Genomic DNA, 19,490 nt, shown 5'->3' with positions numbered 1-19,490 from the left:
CTTATCGAGTTTAGGGGAATTCAGTGCCCTGCAGTGGTTAGAGTACTGGACCTGAAAGCTGTGTGGTCAAATCTGACGTGAAGTAGATTTTTAAGGGAGGTTTCTAAGACTAAGTGAGGTAGATTTCTAAGGTAGCTTTCTAAGGCTAAGTGAGGTAGGTTTCTAAAGATTTCTGAGGTTTGTATAGCTGTATGAAAAGGGTGATGCAACACATGTAGAATTAAAAGATTACCTGGATCACACACATTGACCACATGAATGATAAAATGAATCATTCCTCAGTGAGCTCATTTCTCACTTACAGTTCCCTGTACAGTATGTTTCTTGTCCTCTTGTGCTCCCACTCTCTCCTCCTCTAACACACCCTATGTTTTAACCACAAAACCGCCGGACAGCTTAACCCACACCAGGAGTACCCGCTGGAGTATGTCAATCTAGCAACTTTGTGGCAGATGATCATGCAGTAGAAACACTCTGCAATGTCACGACCCGCCAGAATAACATTATGGGGTTGATGGTGAAGCAGCAAAGAATGATGACCTTGCCACCATTAGACATCCCTATTTTCAGTGGTGATCCTTTAGATTACAATCTTTTCGTAAGAGCCTTTGAGCAAGGAGTAGAATCCCGCACTGAAAGCTTTAAGGACCATCTTTATTTCCTAGAGCAGTACGCTAGTGGTCAGCCTAAAGAGCTAGTAAAAAGTTGTCTTCATATGATCTCAGATATACAGTAGGTTATCACTGAGCCAAACGGCTGCTCAAAGAGCATTTTGGGAATGATTACAAGATCGCTGCAGCCTACATGAACAAGGTTTTAATACCTCTCAAGCCAGAGGATGGAGAAGCTTTAAATGCCTTTTCACTCTTTCTGACAGCATGCTGTAACACCATGACTGAAGTTACATGGAAGAACTATATAATGTTACAAACTTGAAGGCTACAGTAGCAAAGCTTCTATACAAGCTACGTGAAAGGTGGAGAGCTGTCGTGTGTGGTGTACAGGAGCAATGTGACAAGAGAGTCAGGTTTAAAGATCTGGTTGAGTTTATTAATAAACAGGCCAAAATTGCACTTCACCCAGTCTTTGGTGACATAAAGCATAGCACAACTGCTAAAGGATCCACAACTAAACAAGGAGATCACAAGGTGAAGAAAAGAGGTGGAATCAAGAAGTCGTTCACCACAAGTGCCACACAGTTGGACAGTCAGAAGAAAATCACAGTGCAAATGGAGCACATGAATCCCATCACACCTACGACAAAGACATGTCTCTTCTGTAAGAGTGAGCACACCATAGAGTCATGTAGTAAGCTACAAGGCAAGCCACACAAAGAGAAGTTGGAATTCTTGCAAGGCAAAGGACTGTGTTTTAGCTGCTTGAAGCATGGTCACATGAGCAAGGCCTGTAAGGAAAAGGTGAGCTGTCAGGTGTGTTCCTTAACTCATCCTACACTGCTGCACATTAAGAAAAGGACACGCTTGCTGAACCAGAGAAGAGGACTGATAACTGTGAAGGTCAAATGGTTTTGAGCTCATTTGTCTGTGCAGTGTCTGAGGGTTATGAGCTTACTGGGGCGAAAGAAGACGACTGCATACTCGCAATAGTTCCTGTCCAAGTCAAAGCCAAGAAGGAAGTGTGGTGGTGCAATCTTATGCCTCTCTGGACCAAGGGAGCTCCACCTCGTTCTGTACAGAGGCATTAATGGATAAGTTAAAGCTCAATGGAAGGAAGACAGATATACTGCTGAGAACTATGAATGAAGAGAAACCTCTTTGCATTTACGTGGTGTCTGGCTTGGAGGTCAGCAGTTGAGATCAGGTGATGAGATCATTGATCTTCCAGATGTCTTCACCCAAAGGTCAGTACCCGTAGGTAAAGAAAATTTACCACAGCAGAAAGAACTTGAAAGGTGGTCTTACCTTAAAGAAATCCATCTACCTCAAATTGAAGCCGATATTGGACTGCTTATTGGAGCAAATGTACCCAAAGCTATGGAGCCGTGGGAGGTGGTGAGCAGCGTCAATAATGTACTGTATGCAGTAAGAACCAAACTAGTTTGGACCGTGAACGGACCCTCAAGGAAAAGCTGCAGTCGTGCAGATACGAGAGGACCGATTAAGACAACGGCAAACCGTATATCAGTGGCTTCTCTAGAGAACTTGTGGCTTCAACAGTTCAAGATGGATTTCCCTGAGGGAGGAAAACATGATGAAGTAGAAATGTATAGAGAAGACCATCAGTTCATGGACATGGTCATGTAATCAAAATTAGTTGATGGCCACTACGCCACATGTTTACCCCTAAAAAACAAAATGGTCAACATGCTGAATAATCGCAAGATTGCTAAACAGCGAGCACATAACTTGCGGCGGAAATTAATCAGGAATGCCTGCTTTCAACAAGAATACACAGCTTTCATGGAAGACCTTATTCAAAAGGAAGGAGAAATGTGGTGTATACCGCACCATGCAGTGTACCACCCAGTGAAACAGAAACTGAGAGTTGTTCAACTGTACAGCATCCTATCAGGGCACATCCCTAAATGAGCAACTACTTCAAGGTCCAGACCTGACCAGCAGTCTAATTGGTGTTGTAATTCGATTCAGACAAGAACCTGTTGTGATCATGGCAGATGTGGAAGCAATGTTTCACCAGGTCAAGGTACCTGATGATGACTCTGATTTACTCAGATTCCTTTGGTGGACATGTAGTGACTTCAACCAAGCCTTGACAGAGCACAAAATGACTGTACATTTGTTTGGGGCTACGTCCTCGCCTAGCTGTGCCAGTTTTGCTCTGAGGAAGTGTGCTGAAGATCAGAGCGGGCAGTTCAGAGCCGAAGTGGTACAAACAGTGCTACAGAATTTCTATGTGGACGACTGCCTGAAATCTGTTGCTACAGATGAAGCAGCTATATCAATGTGTCAGGATCACATCGAAATCTGTGCCAAAGGAGGTTTCCGTCTTAACAAATGGGTAAGCAACAGCCAAAAAGTACTTGACTCCATTCCAAAGTCTGAACTGGCAGAAGAGATGAAGATCTTGATCAGGACAAACTTCCTCTAGAAAGAGCCCTTGGGCTCAATTGGTGTGTTGAGTCAGACACATTTAAGTTTGAGATCACCATCAGAGATCGCCCTTTTACTACAAGAGGACTTCTTTCAGTTGTTGGTTCAGTTTATGACCCATTAGGCATACTGGCACCCAGTGTTTTGCCGGCAAAGAAGATTCTGCAAGACTTATGCAGACTGATGATCGGATGGGATGACGACCTACCAGAGCACATCAAGAAGCGGTGGTCTGAATGGTTAGCTGGTCTCCCTGCTTTGGAACACTTGTCAGTTCCAAGATGTCTTAAACCAGAAGGGTTCGGAGATCATACATTTGCGCAATTGCATCACTTTGCCGATGCTAGTGAAGATGCATACGGATCAGTCAGTTACCTTCTGTTGCAAAACATGAATAACAAGACGCATGGTGTGTTTATGATGGGCAAGTCCAGAGTGGCGCCTCTTAGGCAACCTACCATTCCCCGTATGGAGGTGACTGCTATGACAGTAGCTACGAAAATGGATGGTGTGCTGAGAAGGGAGCGACAACTGGATCTTGCAGAGTCGATCTTTTGGACTGACAGTACAGCGGTACTCAAGTATCTCCAGAATGAGACCATGCCTTTCCGTACATTTGTAGCAAACGCAGAGGGAGGTCGTGCTTAACAAACCTCCTGGACTTCTTTGAGGAAGCTACAGCATGTCTGGACTCAAACCAAGCTTATGATATTATCTATTTGGGCTTTCAAAAGGCATTTGACAAAGTTCCGCACGAGAGACTCATGTTGAAAATGACATCTGCAGGAATTACAGGAGCTATCACTGAGTGGGTTCGAAGTTGGTTGTCTAATAGAAAGCAGACTGTAACTGTGGGAGGAATTGTATCAGAGCAGGGTCCTGTACGAAGTGGAGTCCCGCAGGGATTGGTGTTGGGGCCTTTGCTATTTTATACATAAATGATCTTGATGCAGAGGTTAGTAGTAACATAGTAAAATTTGCAGATGACACAAAACTAGGGGGTCTAGCCAACAGTATAGAATCAACTAAGGTAATACAGGAAGATCTAAACAGCATCCAAAAGTGGGCAGATACCTGGCAGATGACATTCAATTTATATAAATGTAAAGTCTTGCATGTGGGAAATAAGAACCTTAGACAAGACTACTTCATGTAACTTACGTCAATGCATTGTATGCGTGGCGTGTATTACTAGCACATTTGTAAACATAATGTTAGGCTAAATTGGGAACCGATCTCTCTTATCTGATTACTGTCTGTTATGGAGCCAAATTGCCAATATGCATCTACACAGCGACTCAACTTTCGTAAAAGTTTTTCAGGAAACCTAAACCGGATGCTAAACCTTAAAACTTACTTCAAAATAGTGCTTTCACCGCAGGTCTGACTGCCACCCTAAAATTTCATTCGCGATTACTGGCAGTTTGATGCTAATTGACATCTCATTTCACCTCTTGTTGAAAGAATCGTTTATTTTGACTTCCGGCGGCGCCTTTTTCAAATCGTGGACGAGGAAGAGATAATATTTCCACAGCTCACGGGTGAAATGAGATGTCAATCAGCATCAAACTGCCAGTTATAGCGAATGAAATTTTAGGGTGGCACCCAGGGTGGCCAATCATGTATCAGTGGTATCCAGTGCCACCCCGGACACCCCTCTGACTCCGCCACTGCTCCGGAAGACTGACGAGGAACTCCTCCGTACGCACGGCGTTCCATGGCGGCTGGTGACCTGGAAACAGGGAAAGTTGAAACATCTTTAAATCTGCCATTACTTTCAGTCTGTTCCCTTTTATCTTCCTTGCTTAACAATAAAACAAATGGTTCACAGAATAATTGACACCAATCGCGTAAACGGAGTAAATGAGTATGCTCGCGAAACAGCGCAGATTGTCTGTAGTTTGTGTGCTTGCGAAAGATTGCGTGAGATTGTTTAGTTAACAAGGATGGCATTTATCGATTTAAATTACGTTAAATGCTCATGCCACATCACAGCTTTTGTGAGGTCTGTGTTCTAAACGTTATTGTCCATTGCACTCAACCTAACCTTTACACTGTACGGTAATGTTAGAGCCCTTTTCTGATTTCAGAAGGAATATGTTGTTGAATTTCCAGCACTGAAAGGCGTTCTTGTCCTGGAAATACTGGAAATACTCTGCATTCACTAAACACTCAATCAATCAATACAGTTTTATTTGTTATAGTGCATTTTACAAAGAGTTGTACATGTAACATAGCGCATTTTACAGGGAGAATAATAATTTAAAAAAAAAAGAAAACCTAGGCCATTTTGGCAAAAACATTGAAAAATTCCCTGACCCTGGGAAAAGGCAGTGAAAAGACTCCTGGTTGGATTGGCATAACACATAAAGGCATCAGTTCATCACAACAGTTCCATTCCACAGCTAATGAGGAAGAAGGGGGTTGAATATCTGCCTCAGGCAGGACATGAGTGGGGACCCTCCTTCTGAGAGTGGAGAACTTTAAACTTTGACTCACAATTAAATTAAAAGCAGAACTCACTCGGTTCAGTGATCATCATAATGAAAGAGTTTGTACTGAAAAAAGAAATCACATTATTCAAGTGTAAAACAAATGTTGATTAAATTGGATATGTAATGCATATTTATTTAGTGGTAGTCTGGCATCATCTACTGACCAAAATTGTAACTGTCACATTCAGAAAAGACATGCCTAGATATACTGTATATTAAAGTGCTTTTCTGGTGTCTGGTTTACTGCAAATTTTCAGAAATATGTTTGAAGAATTCCAAGTGCTCTAAAAGCTGTGAATAAGGAAAAAACTCAAATGAGCTACATTCCTTTTGAAATGTTGTACTTTGATAAAATGGTTTGTCAGTTTCTTGAAGCACAGAAGTGTGTTTTTTTTACAGAAGTGAAAGTAAAAAATAAAAGTGAAAGTAAAAAAGAGCGAGATAGAAGACTCGTGGCTGAGAGAAACAGGGTGTGAGTGAGTGTGTAAAATGGCGGATAAAGCTTCATTTCTGGAAGAGGAGGTCTGCTGTTCTGTGTGCTGTGACATCTTCAAGGACCCTGTCCTCCTGAAATGCAGCCACAGCTTCTGTAGAGTCTGTCTGCAGCAGTGCTGGAAAGAGAATAGTTTTCGGGAGTGTCCCATCTGCAGGAGGAAGTCCTCTATGGAGGATCCCCCTGTTAACCTGGCTCTAAAAAACATTGTGGAGTTGTACTTAAAGCAGAAGACTAAGAGTGAAGCTGCAGAGAAGAGTGAAGATCGCTGCAGTCTTCATGGAGAGAAACTTCTGCTCTTCTGTGAAGAGGACCAGGAGGCGGTCTGTGTCGTGTGTCAGACCTCAAAGAAACACAGAAACCACCAGCTCTGTCCAGTAGAAGAGGCTGCACTGGATCTGAAGGTATTTTATTTCAAATTCTAGAACTCTTAATATGTGATGTTCCAAAATACTGTATATAATCTGATATATTTGAAATGAAATCATGTGCAGAGAGCACATCCTGACAAAAAGTTCAGTTTTCGAGTTGAATTCAGACCACAGACCCAGTAGCAGGAAATACAACAATGCAGTCATGCTAATCAGGTGATTCCTAATGTAAAAGACATATGAATGAAATGAGAAATCATAACACAATGTTGTTCATGAGTTTTAGTCAGATTTAAGAAAGTAGCTGCACATATTTTTTGAGAAACATATGGATGTTGCGCTTGGTTTTAGCAGGACCAGCCAATTCCTGGTGTCTGTCCAAACCAAGGTCTCACCCAGCACCTTCCTGAAAGTACATCACCATACCTCTACAACCTGAGCTTGATATAGAGGGAATCAAATTTGCCTAAGAGCTGGTGAGGTTTAAAAACTCACTTCAGAAGTCTCTTTCCCCCATTGTGTGGGGATTTATCAGGTAGTTCAGGTCTCCTGGGCAAAAGCCCTTACCTCACTAGAGGGCAACATGACTAAACTCCAGCAGGGAGATGCTGATCTCTGGGGGGGGGTATCTGCTGGGGGTCCAGTGGTGTAGGTGTTGTTCCGGGAGAAGGAGCTCCTGAGGTTACCTCCTCTGGCTCCCTGGATACGTTTCAGGGGGACAACAGTTCCCAGGTTCCAGAATTACTTCCATTCCTTGTCTGGCCTTTTCGCTCCCCTGGACTCGCTAGATGAAATGCAAATTAAATTACCTACAAAACTGTGTTTTGAAACAATATTTTATTTTACAGATGACTTTTACCATGATAATATTGCAATCATGTGCAAAAGATTAACAACAAAATGATTAAAATGTGTTAGTTTAACAGTACAACAGTTCACATTGCATGGTATCCATGGTAATGCATGCTGTGACGAAAGCATGTTATTAGCATTGTTTTAAACCACAGCTATGGCTGACCACATTTCTCAGTTGTGAAAACGTGCATTTGCAGTTGCAGAATATAACAATGATGCAATAAAAAATCTGAAGTGCATTCTTAAATATTGTAATAGTAAAAGGAAAGTTAGAAAAGAGCCAAACTGCATGACACAGAAGGAGGAGTTTTTTCATTCAGAAATCTATATTCTTCTGCAGTAAAAACATAGGGTGATGATTTCACATGTTTCCACCATGTATGAAATAAGGTCACAACATCCCACTGCATTTATTGCCTTTAACAAGATTAATGATTATTCAGTATTTCATAATTCCCTATCATATTTCAGAATTGCACAATAAACCCAAAGTAATGCTGGTAATGTACCATTTCTACTATGATTCTACTACTAAATATGAATAGTATGAGACACAAAAGAAGAGTATGAACAAAATGTTATTTGGGACTTGGTTCTACTGCCTACCTACGAGTAGGTAGTCATGTGATGGTGCAACACCTTTATTTACAAACAGTAATACAGTTGCTGCACTGTAATCAAAAATCCTTTGGTAACTTTTTTGAGGCTTGGTCTGAAGATCTCCTGTAGCAAATTTGGTGAAAATTGGACAAAATTTGTGGCCTGTGAAAAAATTTTAAACTTTTTCATAAAATCCAATACGGCGGAATTGAAGGTGCGTTGAACTCGGCTTGATCCAAAGAATCCAACGGTACCTTATTTTTGAAAATCAGACATACAGTTCAAAAGTTACGTGTGTAAACGTACCTAAAGGTTTGACCTCTTGGTGGTGCTAAAGCTTTCGAGGCACTGACATCAAACCTGGTGAAAAGCATCATGGCACTATCCCCAATCAGTGTGCCAAATTCCAAAACTTTTTACCATACGGTTCTAGGGGCTGCCATAGACACCCTAGCCAGAAGAAGAAGAATAATACGAAAAGCTACAAACACAATGGGTGCCTACGCAGCTTCACTGCTTGGCCCCTAACTAACACACTCGCTAAGGAGGTACTATTCCAAAAAGAGGGTACCCACTGTGTCCTCTACTCTTTTCAGTTATTTGGTCCATTGATTAGTCATTTCATCATTTCAGAGAGAATATGGTCTTTACAGTGTGTTATGACAATAAAAATAGCTGTTTTTATGGAGTGATTCCATAGGTGCTTACTAGTTAATATCATTGCAGGAGAAACTTAAGACTGCATTGAATCCTATTAAGGAAAAGCTGGAGAAATTCACCAAAGTGAAACAAGAATGTGAGAAAACAGCAAAACACATCAAGGTGAGTATATGAGTATATGAGTACATTAGTTATAAGATTTGACAAATCAGACATGTAGAAGCAGTATTTATGGTTAAAAATGTGTTTTTGAATTGCAGACTCAGGCCCAGCATACAGAGAGGCAGATAAAGGCAGAGTTTGAGAAGCTCCACCAGTTCCTGCGAGATGAAGAGGAGGCCAGACTAGCTGCACTGAGGGAGGAAGAGGAGCAGAAGGGGAAGACTATGAGTGAAAAGCTGAAGATCATTCAGCAGCAGATCTCCTCTCTCTCAGACAGAATCAGTGCAGTGGAACAGGAGCTGAAGGAAGAGGATATAGCATTCCTCAAGGTAATCCCACTGCAGCCTCTCTAACCCATGTGTTTAATCCAGTTTCAGCAGTGTGGAGGGGTGCTGAATGAGTGGGGTAGTAACCAGGAGGTTTTAGGTTCAGTGCCCAGGTGGAACTTCTGTTGCAGCTTGAGCTGCTTGACTTGAACTGCTTTTGCAGCAGCAGGTAGCAAGTGGTTTGGAATGCAAAATACTAATATAGTACTAATATAATAACTAGAAGAAGAAGAAAGTGGAATTTCTGATGCAGTGTTCACACATGGCTTGTGTGAGTGACAGTGAATGGGACAGCTCCCTCATACTTACGACCCTTCTTCAAACTCTTTGTTCCATCAAGATCACTGTGCGCTGCATCCACAGGGCAACTGACTGTCCCAGCCCGACGGGGTCGCTCTTCTCAGACACGACCCCTGTCTGTACTGGTCCCTCAGTGGTGGAATGAACTCCCCACGGGGGTCAGGACAGTGGAATCTTCTGCTGCAGACTGACGACCCACCTCTTCAGACTGCATCTCAATTCCACCTCAGTCCCCACCCCCTAACACCTGCTACTTGTATTATTTGCTGTTTATTTTACGTGTAGTTTTGTGATGTATTTTGGATTCTGTGATCTAGTGACTGATGTATGATGTATTATACTTGACGTAGCTTGTCTGGTCATCTTGCTCAAGTTGACTTGTGGTAGGGCTTGAATAGTATTATGCTCACATTCATTGTTCTGGAAATGTTGCTAACCTGGTCTGACACTGTTGCTCATTCAATTTGAATGGATACACTTCTGTTCTGTTATGCTTGAAGTTGCTGTGGATAAGGGCCTCTGCTAAATGAAGGGAATGTATAAATTAATTAAGTGAGATGCTCTAGACAAGATCCAAATGCGAATGGTTTTGTAAAGAAGTGCTGAGATGCATTGTGTTGCAATGATAAGACTGTAGCTGCTGTTTGGCTGATTGTGCTGTTAGATACTGAATCAGAGCTCTGTGTTTGACTCCAGGGTGTGAGGCCTTCTGCTGTTCTGTTCTGATGGGTCCAGTTTCAGATCACAGCACTTTATTTTCATGTCTTATTCTTTAATCTTGTCTCTTTCCTCATTTACAGAACTACAAGCAGACCTCAGTGAGGTATGTAATTTTCAGTCACTGGTGCATTGCATTGACTCCTCCCCCACAGCATGAGTGACTCCTGCTTGTCATTACAGAGCCCAGTGCACACTGCAGGATCCAGAGCTGCTTTCAGGGGCGCTGATAGATGTGGCCAAACACCTGGGAAATCTGAAGTTCAGAGTCTGGGAGAAGATGCTGGGGATGGTGCAGTACAGTGAGTATCTGGGGGAGGCAGTACAAAGACCTGTGGTCATTGATTTATACATAATTTTGTAAATGTGTGCATATAAAGTCCTGCACATATTCAACTCAACATAAAGTACACAAGAATTGATAATAATGCTGTATGTATACATGCTAATTTATCACATTTGATTCTCCTGTAAAATTCAGAGCTCAACCTCACAGTACAATGTGGCTTTCAATGCATTACTATTATTGTTATTATTGTTGTTGTATTTTATTTTACGTCTGACAATGTGATAGGATGAGGCCATTATGATTTTAATGATGTAAATTACATTCAGTGACCACTTTATTAGGTACACCTGTACACCTGCTCGTTTATGCAGTTATCTAACCAGCCAATCATCTGGCAGCAATGCATAAAATCAATTTCAGAAACTGCTGATATCCTCGGATTTTCATGCAGAGCAGTCTCTTGAGTGTATAGAGAGTGGTGCGAAAAATAAAAAACATCCAGCGAGCGGCAATTCTGTTGGTGAAAACATCTTGTTAATGACAGAGGTCAGAAGAAAATGGCCAGACTGGTCCAAGCTGACAGGAAGGCGACAGTAACCCAAATAACCACACGTGACAACAGTGCTATGCAGAAAAGCATTTCTGAACACACAACACGTTGAACATTGAGGTGGATGGGCTACAGCAGCAGAAGACCCCTCCGGGTACCACTCCTGTCAGCTAAGAACAGGACACTGAGGCTACAGTGGGCACAGGCTCACCAAAACTGGAAGGTAGATGATTGGAAAAACATCGCCTGGTCTAATGAATCTCAATTTCTGCTGCGACATGCAGATGGTAGGGTCAGAATTTGGCATAAACAACATGACTCCATGGATCCATCCTGCCTTGTGTCAACAGTTCAGGCTGGAGGTGGTGGTGTAATGGTGTGGGGAACATTTTCTTGGCACACATTAGGCGCCTTAATACCAATTGAGCATCGTTTAAATGCCACAGCCTACCTGAGTATTGTTGCTGATCATTTGCATCCCTTCATGACCATGGTCTACCCATCTTCTAATGGCTACTTCCAGCAGGATAACACGCCATGCCACAAAGCATGTGTCATCTCAAACTGGTTCCAGGAACATGACAATTAGTTCAGTGTACTCCGATGGCCTCCACAGTCACCAGATCTCAGTCCAATAGAGCACCTTTGGGATGTGGTGAAACGGGACATTCGCAGGATGAATGTGCAGCCGACAAATCTGCAGCAACTACATGAAGCTATCATGTCAGCATGGAGCAGAATTTCTAAAGAATGTTTCCAGCACCTTGTTGAATCCATGCCACGGAGAATTCAGGCCAATCTTGGGGCAAAGGGGGATCCTACCCAGTATTAGAGAGGTGCACCTAATAAAGTGGTCACTGAGTGTATTTTCTATACAGTAAGGTCTTTGATATATTGCTATTTCATATGTTTAGAAAACTTTATATTTCTTTTAAAAGAAAGTACTTTGTCTAAATTTGTATTTTTCACTTTCATCCCTCATTGATGCTTCAGCTCCTGTGACTCTGGACCCCAACACTGCAAACCCCTGGCTCTCTCTGTCTGATGATCTGACCAGTGTGAGATACACTGGAGTTAAGCAGCAGCTTCCTGACAACCCAGAGAGGTTTGACTCCTGTGTGAGTGTGTTGGGCTCGGAGGGGTTTAACTCAGGAAAGCACAGCTGGGAGATGGAAGTTGGGAACAAACCTGAGTGGTCTATAGGAGTGGCTAAAGGGTCCATCAACAGGAAAGGGGAGATCACATGCAGCCCAAGGAGAGGATTCTGCGTCACACTGCTCAGGAATGGGGAAGGGTATAAAGCAGCAGGAGCTGCATGCCTCACCCTGCAGAGGAAACCCCAGAGGATCAGAGTGCAGCTGGACTGTGGAATGGGGAAGGTGTCCTTCTATGACCCCAGTGACATGTCACACATCTACACTTTCAAAGACACATTTACTGAGAAACTCTTCCCATATTTCTCTCCCTGTTTAAATAATGATGGCAGTAACCCTGGAGCCCTGCAGATCTGCCCAGTGAAGGTGTCTGTAACAATGATGTCATCCCATTGAATATTTGAAAAAGTATCTTCTCTGTAGTTTTTGGTTTATTCTATTCATGCTTTTTGGACTGTGATGAAGTTAGTTGGGCCCTCCTTCATCACCTCCTCACCCCATTTTGTCTGCCTCTCCAGATGTCGGACATTTTAAGGAGACGTAAACTCGCTCATGCAAGCTTATTTTCTGCTTCAAACATTCCATACAGTTTGTAATATTATCATGCGCATTTGTCCATCCACCATCATCTGTTTTTCCGTTAATTCTGTTTGAGTTGTTAATTACTTCACGAGGAAAATGGCTTGTGGTAAAAAGCGGAGTTTTGATATACCTCCCAAACAATAGTATATGAATGTTATGGTGGGATGTAAGTGTGTAATTTGTTTATTTGGTTTTGTGTAATGTATTCTAAAAAGTGTTATGGTTGAGTGTATGTTGGTGTTTGTGTGCTGATGCAACTCAAAATATGTCAAGTATGTTAATTTAAACTTTACCGTCAGTCGGCATCCAGATCTCCCGGGAGAGCACTGGTAATCATGGCAAAGGGGGAGATGTGGAAGTAATGCAGTTTCATGCATGCCTTAATTCGGACAGACTGTTTTGGTTATATCTTGAATTCTGTTGTTACCTACTTTGGTTAAATTTTCATCATAATTATGTACTGTTTCAGTTTGTTTATTTGTTTATTTAAATAATTGATTATTGTTTTGTTCCCTCTTTTTCTGTGCCCTTTGGTTTAGGCTATGGGGAGGAGGTAGCCCCTACCTGTCTATATAAAGGGGGGATAGTTTCAGTTCAGGGGGGTCTCTCACAGGGGCTAGATTTGGCTGCGGTGACTGTGAGAGGAAGAGAGTTTTGGGTCTGGTCATCTTGCGATGCCAGTACTTGGGCCAGTAGGGCCATAAGCTTGAGTTTGCCATAGCTTGGTCTTTTTTTTTTTTTTGCTCTTACAAGTGTTGTTTGTTTTTGTTTTGTCACATGTGCTAATAAATTGAAGCACTTCCTTGTAAAAATTCTTTTGTGGCTGGTTTACTTCCCCCCACGACCGCAACACCACATTACCTTTTGACATGGACACAAAGCCATTTTCATTTTGATTTTTTCAAAGCAGGAAATTATTGTATTGAAGCATAAGATTTTAAAGAGTAAATGAATTGGAAACTAAAAACATTTAAACTTAAATATTTGATATTAAAGCAAATTGACAGCATAAAGTTTTTATTATTGCAAGTTAATTACATTTGTTTGTGTGCTCTGTATGCGTGGTTGTGTGTGTATGTACGTGTCTGTGGGGGGTAGTGTGGGTGTGAGGGGGGGGGTGTGGGGGGGGCTGTCTGTCTGTCTGGGGGGGATGGGTGTGTGTGTGTGGGGGGGGTGTGCAGGGGTGTGGGGTGTGTATAGGGGTGTGGGTGTGTGCAGGGGTGTGTGGGGGGTGTCTGTCAGGTGGGAGTGTGTCAGGGGATGTGTGTGTTGGGGGGATGTGTTGGGGGATGGTTCGGGGGGGTGTGTGTGTGGGGGGGTGTGTCGGGGCGTGTGTCTGAAGGATGTCTGGGAGGGGGGTGTGGGGGGGTATGGGGGTGTGTGTAAAGTAAAACTAATAATAATAGCAGATATAGACCACTGTGACAGCTAGCGAGCTAACTGATGTGTTCCATTTATCTATCAGTCTGAGAAAGCTTTACAGCTGAACTTTGTTCTAAAGAGGGTACCCATCTTGTTCACCCACATGTCCTTTATAATAAAACCTGTATGAAATAAATGAAAAATGAATGAAAACATTGACCTCACAGCTTGTGTTAAAAAGGCATGCATGTTGCCAGGTAGCTGTTTTCTTCCACTTGTTTTTGGTTGCTATGCTTGTGATGTCACGTGGGAAAGGTCAGAGCAAACATTTGACACTGACTGTGATGTCATGGGGCTGTGTTTTAATTGGCTGAGGGAAAGCTAAAAGTCATCTGGGAGTTCTGGAACTGTTTGCCTAAAACATTCCACCGACGGAATGCACCCAGGGAGATGACCTCCTAGCAATGATGTCACCGCCTGAGAAAGGGCTGTCATGTGGCCCGCTTCTCAACTGTCCCTGACACTGCGTGGTCAGCCGTTCAGTCTCCCTGGCAACGAGGCCCAGACAGGAAGCCTGGCTGACCCTCTCCAGATCTCAAGAGTTTCTCAAGAGCAGGACGCTATTAGAGATGAGCTACCTTGCAGGTATGACTACACTCTGCTTTCCCAAACGTCGGCTCCTGGACTCTGGAATCCAGTCTCTAGGATTGGCCCATACGAAAGAGGACTGTCACAGGTGCCCACAAGAAGTAAAATGGACATCCATTTTGGCTCAGAATGCCGATACATGGGCTAGAGTGAAACCTGAGAGAGAGGAGGTGTTTGCTTGCTGGCCCTGTCTGGAGGAGATCATTTTGCAAACACATTCTGTAGCATCACTTTCTGGACAGGAAATAGTATCCACTCTTTACAGCCGGAGGTGAGGTTCACCTGCGTGTGTCCCTAGCATTGATGGTGCATAGACTGGCTGTACCCAGAGGCAATGAACAGGAGCCAGCATTGACCAAACAGGATGAGTCTGATGTTCCAGTGAAAGGATTTTTTCAGTTTTGCAAATGACAGTTTCAATATTCCCCACAGAAGATATCAGACTGAATACTGCTGCCAGTCTTTCATATCTATAATCTATATCCTTAACAGACTCGAAAGGCACTGAGCATGACTAACAGCAAGATGGGCTGCTTCAGTGAGCCCAGCTTCGTTACGTAATTCAGCATTAATTCCGGCCGAATTCCAGAAAAGACAATGGCCTTTAACGCCTCCTGACGAATCAGGTCATCGCTTTGATCCACAATTCCTGCCGATCAGCCAATGAGATTCCTCATGGTCTGATTCCACTGTGTTGTTGTTGTTTTTTTTCTTTTAATCACATCTCAATCCCTCCATTTTGCTGAAGGAGTCTTATCGTCAAGAGTCTGCAAAGTGAAGCTATGCTTTCCAGCCCCGACATAGAGTCATAAGGCAAAGACCTACACACGCGTTTCACACCTCACACAGACTTGTCTTTTCTTTTCAGGTCTAACCAAGCCACCCAGGCCTTAACATATTGCATTGATGAACGCAACTGCTCGAGCAGCGGAGAGCTCACCCAGAATAGCACGCCTGACTCCCCCGCAGATGCCCGACTCATGCCTGAAGGCACCTGCTTCCTGGTACACCAGCATCAAAGGGAAGAACCCGAGGAAGTGATGCAATAATTCCCCACATTCAGTCTGCATACAGTATGTCCAACATTTTCATTACATTCACATTCTGTCATCTATCCAGAGCGACCCACAGGGTGTGAGTACATTTAACTTTACATCTACATCTTTACCCTCTAGTATTGTATGTATATATGTCAATATATGTCAATATGTGATAAATAATACACTTATATTTACCATTTCTCATTTAGCAGAGGCTCCTATCCAGAGAGATTTCCAATGTGCAAGTACTAAGTGCATTAACATTAAATTGTTGGCATTTAGCAGACACTCTTATCCAGAGTGACTTACATAGCTTACCACTTTTTTTACATGTTATCCATTTATACAGCTGGATATATACTGAGGCAGCTCTGGGTTAAGTATTTTGCCCAAGGGTGCAGCAGTAGTGGCTGAGCAGCCATTCCCAGGTCAAACCAGCAACCTTTTGGATACGAGCCCTGCTCCTTACCAAGACGCTGCACTGCATTAACAGTGTGAAATGTTGTACAAAAACAAGGACACATGCATGATTCAACACATCAAGTGAAATGCAATATCTCCATTATTATGACAATGGAAAAACTACAAAACTACAAAAAAACTACCAACAACAATCTCTACCCATAACCCTATTCATTTCTACCCCTAACCCTTAAAGGGCCTTTGGTCAGAGCCTTTGATGTGGAATGTTGTGTAATATGGCACAACCGGGCAGCAGTGTAGCATAGTGGTTAAGGAGCAGGACTCGTAACCGAAAGGTTGCCGGTTCAATCCCTGCTGGGACACTGCTGCTGTACACTTGGGCAAGGTACTTAACCCACAATTGCCTCAGTAAATATCCAGCTGTATAAATGGATAACATTGTAAAGAACTGTAACCTATCTAAGTCGCTTTGGATAAAAGCGTCTAAATGGCAAGAAAAAGATCAGAAACTGATGATGTCACCAGGACTAAAACACACACACGCACACACACACACACACACACACACACACACACACACAGACACATGTACTCATGTGCAGACATACACACGTGCATGTATGCACAGTCACACATACAGACCTTTGACAGCATTCTGCAGGGAACCAACATTACCTTGTACACATTTCTAGTTTATTTGGGAGAAACCCTCTTTCCTTGAGAGAATTACGAGGGTATTTAGCAGCAGGCAGTGTCTGTGTGGTCCAGACCTCGTAGAGACAGTTACTTAACAGCTTTCTCTCTCCCCTCTCTTCCTGAAAAGAGCTCTCTGCATCACTGAGTCAGAAATATTTAGCCTACGGCACACGTTCCTGAATGCCACATCACAGGCAACCTCTTCTTCTCTCCCTCTCCTTTCTCTGTCTCCCAGGAATGTGAGAATTGAAGATTCAGCCTGATGTCATTAGCCAGAGGATGCCGGAGGAACGTGGAAAGAGACCCTTTGGTAATCTCTCACCCGCTATACACCAGGCGACACAGTGCACACCGTTCAGAGCCACAGCACCAACCTAAGGGACACTTCCTCAGCATGTGCGTTTATGTATGTGTGTGTCTTTGTGTGTATGTACGCACCTACGTGTGTGTGTGTGTGTGTGTGTATACACCCAAACAGGATCACACTTTTCTTGCAAAGTGGGCTAAAGGCATTACGCGTCACTTGACCCCGGTCATGGGATCATTCGATGTGTTCCACTGCGTCTGCAGCCTTTGAGTCTGAGCCAGATCTGTGTATGAACTCAGGTGTATCTCATTCAGTCCGTCAGCTTGGCTTTTTGGGCCGATTCCTCTCCCTCTTCCCTCGCGGCCGGGTGCCGAGCTCACCGCCATCTGTCACTCTGCCCTCTCCTGCGGGTCGGCCATGATGTTGACCCAGAGACGGTCAGCAGGGCATCAGAACCACATCACTGTTACATTACATTATTACATTATTGCCATTTAGCAGACGCTCTTATCCAGAGCGACTTACATGGGTTACAGTTTTTACAATGTTATCCAGTTATATATTTACTGAGGCAATTGTGGGTTAAGTACCTTGCCTTGTAAAGCAACAGTGCTCCAGTGGGGCATCACACTAGCAGCCTTTTGGTTACGGCTCCTGCTTCTTACCGCTATGCTACACTGCCACCAAGTGCTTTATTTAGCTTGCTGGCGCTCACCCTGTCAGACCTCTCACTGTTGTTTGGCCTTTTTAAAGAAATGTTTATACAGAATGATAAAGGAAGAAAGACAAAAAATGAAGAAAAAAAATGCAGAGCAACAAAAGTACTTTCTCCTCCGACTCCGTAAAACAAAAAAGGATTGCATTCCACATTCCATTCGCAGTAGCTGTTTATACTGTTGGAAAATATTTGTAAACTATACTTCCCATCATTAACTGAGTGTGACCTACTTTCTGAGACTGTTAATAAATAGAAAGCTAGCACAGAGTAAACAGGTGGTAGGACTTTCATACTTTTGTTAGGATGCCACTAAAGCTAGGGGCTGCAGGGGACGAGGGACTACAAACATCTCTGATATCTTTCCAAGATCACAGTGCATGAGGGGTTTATCGTTCTGACTCACTGAGCATCACCCTTGAATGTTACTGCGCTGGAATGTTCTTAATATAGGCTTATGTTCAACCTGATCCCAGTTCACTCCAGCAACCAATTCCTGCATGACCGAAATTTGAACTCGGAATTGTTTTGTTACAAAACATCATGAGTTGTGGAGATGAAAATATTAACAAAGAAATGTCCACCACACACAGAGAAAATAACAATGAACAAAAGTCCCTTGAAATATTGGCTTGATGAATCTGACATGCAAAGTTAAGGTTTGCTGTTCGATTGCAATGTGACCGATGGATCCCTTCCCTGGCAGTTCAGAGATCACACCGAGCTGGGCAATCCTATAGAAGGGGGAGAGGTCAAATAGTACCAGCAGGGGGCAGCATCTTGATTCAGGTAATCGTGTATTTCTGTGCATTCTCAAAGAGAAGCACGCATGTACAGTAGTCTGAGGAGCAGCAGCAGGTATGTAGAGATTTTTCCCCCTCCCAAGTTCCATCTCATAAATACACAAGGAATGTGCATTTTGAATAATCAAATGCTACTAAGATATCACCAAAATTAAATATGTAAATAATCACCCCCCAGCACCCCAAAGCACTGTGTGAAACTCCAGCTGTGTGTAAGAAATGACTCACTGCACATCGATCTGCATTCACTCACACTTTCAGGCAGAACACTGGAGGGTAAATGATCACAATCTGTTACTTTAAACAGGAGTCTTATTTTCTTATTTTCTTCATCAAAACCAATGACTAAGAACAATACTAGCTCTTACTATTTTCTTTGTTAACGTACAGGTATTTGGATGCAATGTGGTCTCATGTCCATATACATTACATTACATTATTGTCATTTAGCAGATGCTCTTAACCAGAGCCAACTTACTTAAGGCTATCTCTTCACATAAGTAGCAATACATTTTTAAGCCGGCCAAAGACATGCAAGGTCATACTTGTGTACATTTTCCTGGGCGGGATCGGTGCGGGCATCGATGAGATGGGTCCCACCAACAGTACCAGTCGGCTGGTGGCATTTTTAAGGAAATTCTTATTGCTCTTAGTTCATTAACTGACTCACTTTTACAGACAAAACAGCTCAACACAAACTCTCATATTTTAATTTGGGAGACATTGTAACGATGTCAATATACACTCGGTATTTCTCTGCATCCACTGCAAGATCAAGCCACCTTTCCGGCCGTTTAGTGTGGTTGCCTTACAGGTCTGAACTCACCACAGGATTTGAATTTACAGTCCTGAGCAAGGGGTTAAACGCGGA

At 43.0% G+C, this 19,490-nt stretch overlaps 1 protein-coding gene across 1 annotated transcript in view; it reads left to right on the top strand.

Annotated features, from left to right (window-relative positions):
- Nucleotides 1-6,018: 6,018 nt before the first annotated feature.
- The window catches only part of LOC118779877 (tripartite motif-containing protein 35-like), a 49,241-nt gene continuing 35,769 nt past the window's right edge, over nt 6,019-19,490 (top strand). The window contains exons 1-4 of the mRNA XM_036532203.1: nt 6,019-6,463; nt 8,612-8,707; nt 8,806-9,036; nt 10,134-10,156. Of these exons, the coding sequence (XP_036388096.1) occupies nt 6,056-6,463; nt 8,612-8,707; nt 8,806-9,036; nt 10,134-10,156 (758 nt within the window). The 5' untranslated portion in view covers nt 6,019-6,055. The remainder of the gene's footprint in view (nt 6,464-8,611; nt 8,708-8,805; nt 9,037-10,133; nt 10,157-19,490) is intronic.

The sequence above is a fragment of the Megalops cyprinoides genome, chromosome 1 (assembly GCF_013368585.1).
Source record: "Megalops cyprinoides isolate fMegCyp1 chromosome 1, fMegCyp1.pri, whole genome shotgun sequence".
Classification (NCBI taxonomy): Eukaryota; Metazoa; Chordata; class Actinopteri; order Elopiformes; family Megalopidae; genus Megalops; species Megalops cyprinoides.
The sequence above is the reverse complement of the archived record's forward strand: the minus strand, read 5'-3'. Positions and strand labels throughout refer to the sequence as shown.